Source organism: Spinacia oleracea, chromosome 5 (assembly GCF_020520425.1).
Source record: "Spinacia oleracea cultivar Varoflay chromosome 5, BTI_SOV_V1, whole genome shotgun sequence".
Lineage (NCBI taxonomy): Eukaryota > Viridiplantae > Streptophyta > Magnoliopsida > Caryophyllales > Amaranthaceae > Spinacia > Spinacia oleracea.
This window is the reverse complement of record NC_079491.1, coordinates 110,998,927-111,013,330: the sequence shown is the minus strand read 5'-3', so window position 1 is coordinate 111,013,330 and position 14,404 is coordinate 110,998,927. Positions and strand designations below refer to the sequence as shown.

General features: G+C 44.4%; 1 protein-coding gene across 1 annotated transcript; it reads left to right on the top strand.

Moving 5' to 3' along the window:
- Positions 1–4,716: 4,716 nt before the first annotated feature.
- LOC130461078 (uncharacterized) lies at positions 4,717–6,375 on the top strand. Its single transcript, XM_056829003.1, has 2 exons — positions 4,717–5,398; positions 5,488–6,375. The coding sequence occupies exons 1-2, from the start codon at positions 4,721–4,723 to the stop codon at positions 6,118–6,120; spliced, it is 1,311 nt and encodes a 436-aa protein (XP_056684981.1). The 5' UTR covers positions 4,717–4,720; the 3' UTR covers positions 6,121–6,375.
- The last annotated feature ends 8,029 nt before the right edge of the window (positions 6,376–14,404 follow it).

Below are 14,404 nucleotides of genomic sequence, written 5' to 3'. Positions count from 1 at the left end.
ATAGTGTTTTTAATAGTCACTGGAATGTTCGTTGTGTTTATGTTAGTAGTAGATTTAGAGTAACTATATTTTTTAAAAAGTTACTATAACTTTAAAACATTAACTATGTGTTTAAAATTGTTACTACAAAGTGTAATTTTTAGAAAGTTATTATAAGTTTGAAACAGTAACTATGTGTTTAAGATAGTTATTATGTTATGAACAGTTTATAGTGACTTTTTGATAAATTATAGTTACTCTACGATTACATTATGTACTATGTTATTTAGAGTATGTTTTTGTTCGCTTCTTAGATAGTGGCTATATGATTATAATGGTTACTATATGTGTACAATAGTTACTATATTATAATAATAGTCTCTATATGTTTTATATAGTTACTATATTTTTGAAATAGGTACTATGTTTATTTTATCATGATTTATTACCATATTTTTATTTTCTTCAATAGTTACTATATGTTTGAAATAGGTATTATGTTTATTTTATCATGATTAATTATCATATGTTTATTTTCTTCAATATTTATATAGTTATTATATGTTTGAAATAGTTACTATTTTAATTTATTATGTTCTGTGCATGTTTTTGATGTTATTCTATATTTTTAGTGATAGAGTTACTATATTATTATCACACCAACTCTGTCTGCAACCATGTGACTAAATGACCATCAATAATATTTATAGGTATTATATCTTGTATAATATATAGTAACTATATGTTTGATATAGTTATTATGTATATTATAATGTTCTTTTTATGTTCTTTGTTGTCCTTTATGTTATTATTAATAAGAGTTACTATGTTATGATCACATTAACTATATGATCATAACAATAATTACATATGCAACTCTGCTTATATATGATTATCATTAATATTAAAATATATATACTATATCATGTATAATAATAACTATATATTTTTAATAGTTACTATATTATCATTTTGTTTTTTTATGTTCTTTTTTTTTGTCTCTATGTTATTAGTAATAAGAGTGGTTATATTATTATGACAGTAACTATATGACTATAACAATAACTATATCTGTAATTCTGCGAATATCTTACCATCATTAATTCTAAGAGTTACTGTATGATGCATAATAGAAACTATATGTTTTACATAGTTACTATGTCATTTTTTCACACTTATATGTTAAATTATTAACTTAGTTTATATATTATACAAAGATGATTCATCTAGGATTGAAGTCGTGCGAAGAATGAGTTCTGCAAGGGAAACAAAAGCAGGAGAAAAAGAAGAAGAAAATTTTGACAACAATGAAAACCAAGGACGTGGTAGAGAATAGAGAGGACGCGGACATCGAAGGAGAGGACATGTTGGTGTAAAGAAGGGACGTGGACGTGGCGATTAGTACTTTTTAGTTCAAAAAAATTTGAGTTTATTGTGTCTTATTGATAGATGTAAATAGTTAGAATGTCGTAGCTAAAAAAACTAATCATGTAGTTAATGTTTTCTTAATTATTGTTCAAGAGTTATAATTACTCTTACTTTTGATATAGTTACTCTTTTTTTTATTTCAATAATTATATGAAATAATAGTAACTATAATCGAAAAAGTTACTATATGACCTCTAAAGCATCCATATTATATTGTTTATTTTAAAATATACGTAGTACTTCGTAGTAATTGTACTACAGTTAATATTACTTTTCTATATGATTTAGTTACTCTTTAGATAGAATAATTATTCTTATCGAAAGACTATATTATAATTTTTTCATAGTTACTATTATGAAGATATAGTTACTTTACAGAACATATAGTTACTCTTTGGATAAAATAGTAATTCTTATCGAAATGACTATATTTTTTTTCATAGTTACTATTATGAAGATATAGTTACTTTACATAACATATAGTTTCTAATTTTTTATATTATATTGTTTATTTTAAAATATAATTCGTAGTAATTGTTATACAGTTAAAATTACTTTTTTATATGATGTAGTTACTCTTTGAAAAGAATAGTTATTGTTCCGGTGTTGTAAAGATGGAAACAATGGGCTTCGAATGAAGGCCCCTTTTGTATGTGTTGAAGATCTTGCTTGTTTGAATGAGTGGAGTCCGAATTCACCTGCACGAGAGCAAAGTCACTAGCCTCGGGGGTGTTTCCGAGGAAAGCCCCTCCGATGCCTAAGTAAGAACGATGCTCGGATTCTAGAGAGAAGTTCTCTAGAAGAGTAGTCTTAAGGCGGTAAATTGGACGTACCTTGAGGTGTGAGCCTTGGCGGCCTATTTATAGTGTTTGCATAATAAATGCCCATAGGTCATTTATTGCTATTGGGCCTTGGGCCTTAATGGATGGCTGAATAGCCACTGGTAGGTTCGATGTTGTTGTTTAGAGCCATTGGGCTTTGGACTTAGTGGCCCAATTGAGAGTCAATTGGGAGCCCAAACAACATGCCCCTCAGACCCGGTCCATTTAGAATTAAATGGGTGGGTTTCCAGCTGTCAGAAGTCCGAAAGTTCCCTCTCTTTTTTGAAAAGGGATGATTTGCATTGATGACAAGTGTTGGGAGTTGTATTGTGTCGTGGAGATCGTGGGTTGAGGAAGTTGATGCGCCCCTTTTCTTTTCTATAAATACGGGGTGCATTGCTCTTTTCGAACTTTTTACTCCTTCTTTCAAACCCATTCTCTCTCTAAATTCCGGCGATCGCAGTGCAATTTGTTTCTTCAGATCTACGAAATTCGGCCAACTTTAGACTTCGGGAACTTGTGTTGTTCGTTTTATCGGCGAATTCCGCTTCGGAAAAAGGTAATTTGTTTCTGAATTCTCCTTTTTTCTTCGTTTTTCCTTCTACCCCTCAATCTCAACCCTAGACCGAGAATTCGCGGCCATGGCAAAGAATAGGGGCAAGAGCAAGTTCGTCGTTGGCTCCTCTAGTGAGAGGGAGAACGTGCCTTCGGGAAGGTTACCGAAAACTTCGAGGGGTCGGCCTTCGGAGAGGCCAGTGGAGAGGCGTTCGACTGGTTGGGATGCTTCAAAAGATGATGTTGTTGGCGGGTCTAGCGTGTCTGAACGCGCAACTTCTGGTAAGAAAGCTGGCTCTTCGGGTGTGCGCCGCTCTTACCCTGAGTTTCCAGTTCATTGGACTGAAGCTGATCCGCAGGGCAAGTATGCCCCGATTCTGCATGAGACCACTAAGATCGATGGTCCCTTGGAAAAATCGGTCAGTGGTGACTGGTTGGTGGAGGCGAAGCTGGGGCATTACCATCGGAGGGCCGAAGAGTTATACGGAATCCAGCACGCCTTGGGGTACTGGTGCGAGCTTCCCGACCAGGAGCGTCCTCGGGTGACTCATCCGCCGAGGGGGTTCATCTCTGTGTATACTCATCATTTGGAGAACGGTCTCCGCTTTCCTTTGGATCCCTTCGTTTCCGAGCTCCTGGTGTCGTACAACATCAGTTTGGCCCAGCTTACCCCCAAATCTATGAGGCACATCATCGGATTTAGATGGGTGTGCGATTTTATTAACTTTCCATGCTCTGTTGCCGTGTTTCGGGATCTGCACGATCTGTCTTTCAACCACGCTTCCAAGGGGGATGGGTATGGTTGGTGGACCATCATCAACAAAAGATCCCGAAGGAAGGGGGAGCCGAACTACATTACGGCCTACCCTTACCTCAGCTCTGATCATAATTGGAAGACGGAGTGGTTGTTCGTTCGTGTGCCGACAGATCCGAAGCATCCACATTTTTACCGCCCTCCGAAGTGGTTTGTGACTCCTGATCCTGATATGCGAAGCGTGGCTGCTCCGGATCGGAACCATCACCACTACGTGGATCTCCTCCAGTGGTTTTTGGCTCGGGAGGACAACTACAAACTGCCGTCCAACTGGCTCCCGAACCTCAACTATATCTTGCGGGAGGACATTCTTGCTGTTGCCGGTCTCAGCAGGATTTTTGACAGGGGTAGGTGTCTTTCGGCTGGGACCGTGCTTTAGTAAGTTTGTCCTCCTCCTTTTTGTCTCGTTTTATTGACTTTGTTTTGTGCTTTGTTTCTACAGAGTACGGCTTTAGCTGCGTTGATCCTGTGGTCTTGGGTATTTCTTTGGATCTGAAGACCATTTACGACTCGGCCCCTGATTACAAGTTCGGGAAGGAGAATCCTCGTAATCCTCGCTTGAAGGATTACGTGCTGTCTCCGTCGGGTGTCGCTCGGATATCTGAAGTTCGAGCTGATCCGTGGGATTCTGCCTCTTCTCCCGAAGCTGTTCCAGTGAAAGTCGTACTCCCTGATTTGAGGACAACCTCGGATCCGGTGAGTGTTTCTATATCTCGAAGTCTTTTGTTTGTCTTTCTTTCTGGTTGGCCGTCGGCTAACGTCTTGGTCCTGGACCATCTTTTTAGGGTCCTGGGACTGACGCTGTGCCGCGTGCCGTTCCTTCGGTTTCATCTTCGGCTCGGATAGATATCTCTTTATCTAGGAACCGGGTACTTCGCGATTTTTCTTTATTCCTTCCTTTGTCTTCTTTTACATTTATTGACCCTTCGTTTCCTCTGTTTAGGATCAGCGCAAAAGGAAGGGCAGCACTCTTTTGAGGCCTTCTGCGCATCCGAAGAAGGCGAAAGCTTCTCAGTCTTCGGAGAAGGTATTTGTTCTGACTTAGAGCTTTTTGTGGTCCGTTCTCTCTTTTTCTGAAACTGACCTTTGAGCGTTTCCCCTGTAGGAAGCGGTTTCGGAAGTCATGCCTCCTCCCAAAAATCTCCTTCACTTCATGCCCTTGCCAGGGCAGAAGTTGAAGAGTGTGGTGGTTGCGGAACCGCCTCCCGTGGACCAACCGTTGGCTGAGGAAGATACCATCCCCTCTCCGCTGAAGCCGTCTGCTGCTTTAGGGATCGAGATCCAGGATATAACCAAGGTGATGGAGGCAATTGAAGCCGACCTTGTTCCTGGCTCGGATGTCCCTATTGTGGCCGAGCAGAAGGAAGAATCTGCTGACGTTTCTCTCGAAAGGGAGAAAGGTCCAGATAAGGAGATGGTGGATCTCACCGAAGCTCACATAGAGGTTCCCGAAGCTGAGAAGGAGGTCCCTTCTGCTGAGGAGGAGCAACCCGAGCAGGGTCTGACGAGGAAGAGGCGCCACTCGACCATGGGCTCTACTTCGACCTCGGCCCTGGATAGACTGATCCACGCTGACCCTTGCTCGGATGTTCCGCTGAAACGGATCCCCGAGGAGGTAAGGGAGGCGATGGCTCGCTATGCTAGAGCTCCGGTTTTGGGGGAGAACCCCATGGCTCACGTGGGATCTTTGGTGGGTCCCGAAGCTGCACGGGAGAATCTTCTTCGGGCCAACCCGCAGTGGAGGGTTCCTGGAGCTGAGGAGAGGAACCCAGCTATGATGGCCCAATATTATCTGAATGAGGTAAGTGTTGGAAATTTTGTTTTGAGTTCCGTTTTTGGTTTGTTGTTTTCTTCTTTCCTCATTTTTTCTCGTCTTTTCTTCTTTCCCAGGCTGTTTTCTGGTCCTCGTTCGCTTCCGAGTGTAGCTCGGTTGAGGAGAGGCAACTGAGGAGGTATCAGGAGGCTTATGCTCGTGATATCCCTGTCTTGGACCAGAAGGCTGGGCAGCTCATGGCCGAGATGGTGGAGATCAAGCAACTGTACCTTCAGTACAGTCGTGAGGCTAGGGAAGCGGCGGAACAGATCGGGGCCGAAGTTGGGAAGCCCACTTTCCAGGTTGAAGAGGATGCTGAAAAGATAGCTTCCTTCGACAGGGAGAGGAGAGAAATGGCTGCCAAGTTTGCGAGCGAACTTGAAGAAAAAGACAGTCTTCTCAAGGAGATGACGTCTAAATTTGAGGCGGCCATTAAGCAGAGCCAGGAAGCGGAGGCGAGGCTTCAGCAGTTTATCAAGCACCGGGAGATTGTTCAGAATCAAGCTGACAAGGTGCCCGTTCTCCAGCTGAAGATCCGAGAGAAGGATGCTGCCATTCGGAAGTTGGAGCAAGAGAGAGTTGACCTCTACACTGCTGATCAGTGTAGGGAGCAATACTGGAATGGCATCCTGGGTGCTCGGCGGATGTTCGCGAAGCATATGCCTCATTTCCCTTGGAATGAGAAGGTTCCGCTCTGGATGAGGGCCTAGGATCACTTGGTGGAGTGCCAGGCCGATCGAGACGAAGCTGAAGCTGAACGCCAAGCTGCTCTTGCAGAGGCTCGGGCCCAGAAGGCGGCTTCCGAAGGTGATACTACTGCTGGGGGTTCTTCGAAGGATGCTCCTCTGGGGGATGCTCCTGAGACTCCCAAGAGTTAGGGATTCGGGCAGTCGTCTTCTTCAGAGTCGGTCGGTTCCAGTTGAGGACTTCCGAACATGTGCTTGCCTTTCCCCCTTTTGCCTCGGCGCTGCGTTGTACTCATTTCTTTTTGTTTTCTTTAGTACTTCGGTAGGCCGGTATTGTCTGTTGATGGCTGCCGATTTTAACTGTTTCATTTTGTTTTCAATTTTTGAGGTTTTCAATGTATTTGTACTCCCCCCAAATATTGAATAAAAAATGAATGTTTGTTACTTGGCTGCTTCTTTTCAACTTGTTCTTTCGCAATTTTAGGTCTTTAAATCCGTAGATTTCTCGAGCTCCTCTTTCTGTAGACTTGCTAAAAACCTTTTGATCTTGCGAGCTCTTTGAATCCGTAGATCTGTTAAGAGACTTTTTAACTTTTGCGAGTTCTTCAAATCCGTAGATCTGCTAAGAGACTCTTTGATTTTGTGAGTTCTTCAAATCCGTAGATCTGCTAAGAGACTCTTTGATTTTGTGAGTTCTTCAAATCCGTAGATCTGCTAAGAGACTCTTTAGTTTTGCGAGTTCTTCAAATCCGTAGATCTTCTAAGAGACTCTTTAGTTTCCAGACTCTTCAAATCCGTCGATCTGCTCAGAGGTTTGGATTGTTCTTCCGATCTCTTGTGGTTCGGAAACCTGGGCAAGAGATCGCTAGTCTGCCTCTTAGTTATGTCTTCGGCGATCCGTGGATCTGAGCCGGAGTTTTATAACTTGATTCGAGCGACTGTTTGTTGCGAACAAATTTTATTAGGGTACCGCGAATCCGAGGATTCTGGACGATTCCCTGAAGTGTATGATTTGGTCATTTCTTGCATTTTATCAAGGAATGGGCAAAGTCAATCCTGTTTTTAGTCTCGGATTGATCAGATCCGAGGCTGCATGTATATATAAAGGGACAATAAATATAGAGATAAGTTTAATGAAACTCATGGTGCCAATGGCTTTCCTCTTCTCAATAAACAACTTACTTGGTTTACAGACAGAGATCATACAAAATATTTCTTGAGAACATCGGTATTCCAATGGTTCTTCAAAATTGTTCCATCTAACTGTTTCAGCATAAACGTGCTTGGCCTTTTTTCGGAATGGATGATGTATGGTCCTTCCCAAGTGGCTGAGAGTTTGCCATGGATCCGTCCTTTCTGAACCGAGGCGGCGTTTCTAAGTACTAGATCACCGACTTTTAGGGGTCTGGCGTTGACTCTTCGGTTGTAATGCTTGTTGACCCTCTGCAGATAGGCTGCGTTGAGTGTCCTTGCATCGTTCCGAGCTTCGTCCAGTAGATCGAGAGCTTCGGATAGAAGTTGGTTGTTGCTTTCTCCTTGGAGCCCATCATACCTGTTGTATGCCTGGATCCTCAGGCTTTCTGTTCCGATTTCCACAGGAATTACAGCTTCGGATCCGTATACAAGGTGGAACGGTGTTTGCCCGGTAGCTTCTTTCTCAGTGGTCCGAAGGGACCATAGCGTTCCGGGTAGCTCTTCTAACCATTTGTTTTTGTCATCCTCGACTCTTTTCTTGAGTGCATTGAGGATGAGTTTGTTAGCAGCTTCGGCTTGCCCGTTGCTTTGTGGGTGACAGACTGCCGAGTACGCTAGGTGTATGCCGAACTGTTTGCACCACTTTTGCAACGGGGTGTTGTCGAACTGTTTCCCGTGGTCGAAGACCATCAGTCTTGGTATGCCGAACCTTGTGATGATGCTCCGCCATATGAACTTGCGGACCTGAGGTTCGGTGATGGAGGAGACAGCTTCGGCTTCGATCCATTTGCTAAAATAGTCGACTCCTACAATCAACCACTTCTTCTGGTTCGTCGCTGAGGGGAAGGGTCCAATGATGTCTAACCCCCACTGTGCGAATGGTAAGGGATACAGTGTTGATTGTAGGGTTTGAGCTGGTTGATGGATGGCTGGTGCGAACTTTTGGCATTTCTCGCATTTCCTTGCCATCTGCTTTGCCTCGGAAACCATAGTGGGCCACCAGTACCCAGCCCGAAGGGCTTTATGTGCCAATGTCCTACCTCCAATGTGGTTTCCGCATATCCCGAGGTGGATTTCCCTTAGGATGTAGTCAGCGTCTGTTGGACCCACACATTTTAGCAGCGGAGCAGAGAATGATTTCCTCATGAGCTCTCCTTCGGCGCTGATGATGAACCATTTGTTGAATCTTTTCAGTTTTCTCGCTTGCAGCTTATCTTCGGGAAGTTCTCCCCTTTCTTTGTATGCAACTACTGCGTCCATCCAGCTAGGTTCGGTACGTAAGCTGCATACTGTGGTGGGTAGCAAGTCGATGCTTCTCTCTTGGTGAACTTCCACGTGGACCGACCTGTTTAGGTCGATGAGTGTTGAGCTTGCGAGTTTTGACAGTGCGTCTGCTTGCGTGTTTTGTCCTCGGGGGATGAGGATGACTTCAAAGGATCTTAACTTTGACGTTAAGGATTTAATTTTTGCTAAATAGGCTGTCATGCTGGGCCATTTGGCCTCATACTCCCCTCGGATCTGGTTGGCTACAAGCTGGGAATCAGTTTTGAGGCAAACATGTTCGGCCTCCAGGGATAAACAAAGCTCTATCCCTGCGATTGCGGCCTCATATTCGGCCTCGTTGTTGGTTGCTTTGAAGCCGAACTTCAATGCATACTCTATGCTTTTCCCCGTCGGGGGGATCAGTACAACTCCTGCTCCTGAGCCGTTTATTGTGGAAGATCCGTCAGTGAAGACCTCCCAAGTGCTTTTCGTATCATCCAGCATTTCCTGGTATGAGCACTCGGCCAAGAAGTCTGCCAATGCTTGTGCTTTGATTGCTGTCCTCGGCTGATATTTGATGCCGAACTCTGATAGTTCGAAGGCCCAGGCAGCCAATCTTCCTGACCTCTCTATTTTGTCGAGTACTTTTTCGAGCGGTTGGTCAGTTAGCACTGTGATCTGGTGGGAGTCGAAGTATGGCCTCAGTTTTCGTGCAGCTACCACTACTGCATATGCGACTTTCTCGATGAGTGGGTACCGGGTTTCGGCCCCTGTGAGTGTTCGGCTGGTGAAGTAGATTGGCTGTTGCTTCTTTTCTTCTTCCCGAAGAAGCACTGCGCTGACGGTTCCAGGGCTAACTGCGACATATAGGTACAGGGTTTCCCCCTCCTTTGGTCTGGCCAGTGTTGGCAGTTGAGCTAGGTGGGCTCTGAGTTGCTGAAAAGCTTCTTTTTGCTCCTGTTCCCATATCAGTTCGGGATCCACTTTCCTCGGGACCCCCTTTTTCTTGACTGGTTCTGCTTCTCCTCCGGGGAGGTTCTTTGGTTTCAGTGCTTTGAAGAAGGGGGCTCCCTTGTCCGAGGCTTTTGATATGAACCTTGTTAGTGCGGCTAACCTGCCGGTTAGCCTCTGCACATCTCTCTTGGTCTTCGGCTCGGGTAAATCCAATGCCGCTTGGACTTTGTCTGGGTTCGCATCAATTCCTCTTTCGCTCACCATGAATCCGAGGAATTTCCCTGACTTCACCCCGAAGACGCATTTTTTTGGGTTCAGCTTCATGCTCTATTTCCTCAGATTTCCGAAGGTCTCTGCCAAGTCTTTGACGTGGTCTTCCTCCTTGATGCTTTTTACGATGGAGTCATCCACATAGACCTCCACATTCCTCCCTTTCTGGTCGGCGAAGACGTGATCAACTAGCCTCTGGTAGGTGGCTCCGGCATTTTTCAAGCCGAAAGGCATCATTTTGTAGTTGAACACTCCTGCGCTTGTGATGAACGCTGTCTTTGCTCTGTCATCGGGGTGCATGAATACTTGGTGGTAGCCTGAAAAGGCATCCATGAAGCTGAGCAGTGCATGGCCGCTGGTGGAGTCAACCAATTGATCTATCCTTGGTAGGGGATAGCAGTCTTTGGGGCAGGCTCGGTTCAGGTCTGTGAAATCCACGCACATTCGCCAGGAGCCATTCGCTTTTTTGACCATCACCACGTTGGCCAGCCATTTCGGATACATGCATGGTTCAATGAATCCGGCCTCCTGCAACTTTTTCACCTCCTCGGCGATGGCTTTGTTTTTCTCCGAGGAGTAGTTCCTCTTTTTTTGCTTGACTGGCCGAGCTTCAGCGTTGACGTCCAGCTTGTGACAAATCAGCTTCGGATTTATCCCTGGCATATCTGCTGCTGACCATGCAAAGATGTCTTTATGATCCCTGAGTAATCGGATCAAATCGATTCGGAGCCCCGAGCTTAGGCCCTTGCCTATTCGGACGCTCCTGTCTGAATCCTCTTCGAGGAAGATATCCTCCATTTCTTGATCTGGTTCGGGAGATAGGGTTTCGGGGCGGGCATCAACTTCTGCGGGAGACAAGCTGCTCGTGCTTGCTCTTCTCCTTTTTGCCTCGCTTTCCTCTCCCGTAGCTCCTTTTTCTTCCTCGGGGCCGTCCCCTAGTTTGGGCTTTCGGACAGCAGTGTGGCAGGTTCTTCTCGCCACTTCTTGATCACCTCTGATTCGTTCGGCGAATCCTGCATTCGAGACGTATATCATCAGCTGGTGGTATGTGGAGGGGACTGCTTGCATCTTGTGAATCATGGTTCTCCCCATGATTACGTTGTATACGGAGTCGCAGTCCATCACCAAAAATTCGTCCCGAAGGGTTTTTGCTGCCTGGCCTTCGCCCACTGTGACTGGCAGGGTGATCTTTCCTCGAGGGATAGCTGCGGATCCGTTGAATCCGATCAGAGGATAACTGACTTTCGTCAGTGCTTCCTCTGGCTCTTCGAGGATCAACTGCTCGAAGCAGTTTCTGAAGATGATATTGACGGCACTTCCTCCGTCGACTAACACTCGATGTACGTTGTGGTTGTTGAGGTCCATGGAAATGACCAGAGGATCGTCATGTTTGTACTGGACTCCGAAGCAATCATCAGCAGTGAAGGTCATGTTCGGGGGGTGTGGCTGGTTGTCTCCCACCGCGCTGAAGTTGACCCGATGGGAGAGGGCTCTTAGGTGTTTCTTGCTGGCCTGGCCAGACTTCTGCCCCCCGAACACCACCAGGATGTCGTTTTTCTTATGTCCTGTTGCTTCGTAGACCCTCTTCTGGGGTTGCTCATGTTGTTTTCCACTGGCGGCCTTTTCTTTTTCCTCCCTTCGGTCTAACAAGTACTGTTTCAGGTAGCCTCGGCGAACGAGGTCCTCAATGTTGTCTTTCAGTGAGTTGCATTCTTCGGTGTGGTGACCGAAGTCATCATGGAACTCGCACCACTTGTTCTTGTTTCTCCGAGCTGGGTTGGACTTGAGCTTCCCCGGTAGTTTCCACTTTTCATCATTTCTGTTGAGGCTAAATATCTCTTTTCGGGGCAGAGCTAGTGGAGTGTAGTTGGTGTATTTGGGTTGAAGTTCACCCCTTCTCCCGTCTTTCTTCGGGCTCATCTCTCTAGCTCCTACTTTCTCTTTCCCCTTCCTTGAGCTGCCCTCGGGCTTGCTCTGGGTATTCTTTGTGTCTCTCGGATCCGACGATCCTTTCAATCTTGCAGCGGCCTTGTTGAACTCTTCGGTTCTGATGAACGCATCAGCCATTTGGAGCACGTCAGCTATTCTGGAGGGGTTCTTCATTGAGAGTTCGTCACGGAACTTCCCTTCCTGGAGCGCGTGCTTCAAGGCGAAGATGGCCACGTCTGGCTGCAAGTTTGGTATGTTTGTTGATTCTTTCATGAATCTGGCCATGAATTCTCTCAGACTTTCGTCTCTTTCTTGTTGGATTGAGGTCAGTTCTGCTGTGGTTCGCTCGGGGCGATTGTTGCTCACGAACTGTGTGCAGAATCTCTTTTTCAGCTTTTTCCAGCTCTTGATCGATCCCTTCGGCAGCGATCTAAACCACTCTCCCGCCACTCCGGTTAGCGTGGTTGGGAAATATTTACACCAACATGCTTCGGAGTAGGGACTCAAGAACATTTGCTGCTCGTAGGAGATGACATGATCCCTCGGATCTGTGATTCCGCTGTAGGTTAGGTGCGCTGGCAGTCTTACCTTCGGTATTTCTTCCATGATCAGCTCGTCCGAGAAAGGGGATGACGTGGGAGTCATGATTCTTTTCCCGAGTCTAGCCCTGATGCCTTCGTTTGCCGAGGTTCTGTGATTAGAACGTTCGGGCGTACGATGGGGGCTAGGGGTTCGATCATGCCTCCTGTCTCTTCTTCTCTCTCGGCTACTGACCTCGGGTCGTTCGCCAGATCTGCTCGACTCACCTACCCCGAGTCTCGTATGGATCGAAGGTCTTAACCTTGAGTGGACCGAGGGCCTCAACCTGCTGAGCACCGAGCTTCGGATCCGAGTGTTACGAGTAGTTGATTCGCTTTGGAGAGCTGTTGGAGTAGGCGATGGTCTCGCAAACCAATCTGGTTGCTGTTGTGCCCTTTTTTGGGTGTCCCACGTGCTTTCCATCCACCTCGACGTCAAGTGTGTACCTGTCAAGGGAAGGAGTTCTCGTTCGGGTCTGGACACTTCCGCACTGGGTGGCTCGTTCATCCTTCGCCTGGTCCTCCTCTCTTCTCTGCGGTCATTTGCCAGTCCTTGCTGCTTCTCATTGAAGAGGAAGTTTTGCATGATGGTCATGGCCGCAGTGAGCTCTTCCCTAGTTGGAATCGAGGGTCCTGCATTTGTGGCGGTCGTAGCTCTGCTTGGCTGTGACCTCGCCATCGATTGAGGGTGCCCCTCTTCGTCAGATTCTGAATCTGACCGCACCATCTTATCGTCGTCATTGTTGCTAACAACATCATTCACCATTTTCGCGGAAAGAGGTGATTGATGTCTTTCAAAGGCTTTGAAGTGTTCTTCCCCACAGACGGCGCCAAATTGTTCCGGTGTTGTAAAGATGGAAACAATGGGCTTCGAATGAAGGCCCCTTTTGTATGTGTTGAAGATCTTGCTTGTTTGAATGATTGGAGTCCGAATTCACCTGCACGAGAGCAAAGTCACTAGCCTCGGGGGTGTTTCCGAGGAAAGCCCCTCCGATGCCTAAGTAAGAACGATGCTCGGATTCTAGAGAGAAGTTCTCTAGAAGAGTAGTCTTAAGGCGGTAAATTGGACGTACCTTGAGGTGTGAGCCTTGGCGGCCTATTTATAGTGTTTGCATAATAAATTCCCATAGGTCATTTATTGCTATTGGGCCTTGGGCCTTAATGGATGGCTGAATAGCCACTGGTAGGTTCGATGTTGTTGTTTAGAGCCATTGGGCTTTGGACTTAGTGGCCCAATTGAGAGTCAATTGGGAGCCCAAACAGTTATTCTTATTGAAATGACTATATTATTATTTATTCATAGTTACTATTATGAAGATATAGTTACTTTACATATAGTTACTCTTTGGATATGATAATTATTTTTTATCGAAATGGCTATATTTTTTTATATAGTTACTATTATGAAGATATAGTTACTTTACATTTAAGGAGAGGACGTGTTGGTGGAAAGAAGGGACGTGGACATGACGATTAGTATTTTTTAGTTTAAAATTTTTTTTGAGTTTAATGTGGTTTATTTAATAGATTCAAATAATTAGAACGTCGTAGTTAAAAACGACTAATCATATAGTCAATGTTTTTTCTTAATTATTGTTGAAGAGGTATAATTACTCTTCCTTTTGATATAGTTACTCTTTTTTATTTCGGTAATATATGATATGATATATAATAGTAACTATGTAATAGAAAAAGTTACTATATGACCTCTAAAGCATCTATATCATATTGTTTATTTTATGGTATAGTAATTGTTCTGCCGTTAAATTTACTTTTCTATAAGATATAGTTACTCTTTGGATAGATTAGTTATTCTTATAGATGGATGTATTTTTTTTTTTTTTTACTTTTTTATAGTTACTATTTTGAAGATATAGTTACTTTACAGAACATATAGTTTCTATAATTTACTTTTTTTGTTTGAAGGACTTGAAAAATAAGAATTTATGTATAGCTACTCTTTAAATGTTATAATTACTCTCCCGATAATATAGTTACTCTTTTTAACTATATTACATATGTAAGACTATGTATGACTTTTATGACAATTTGAGTAACTATATTACGTATAAGTATAACTATATCAATATAAGTGTTACTATATGATCTAGGAAGAAACT

Coding starts and splice junctions, on each gene's coding strand:
- LOC130461078 (XM_056829003.1), top strand. CDS start 4,721: ATGCCTCCTCCCAAAAATCTCCTTCACTTCATGCCCTTGCCAGGGCAG. Junction 5,399..5,487: donor CCCAATATTATCTGAATGAG/GTAAGTGTTGGA, acceptor CTTCTTTCCCAG/GCTGTTTTCTGGTCCTCGTT.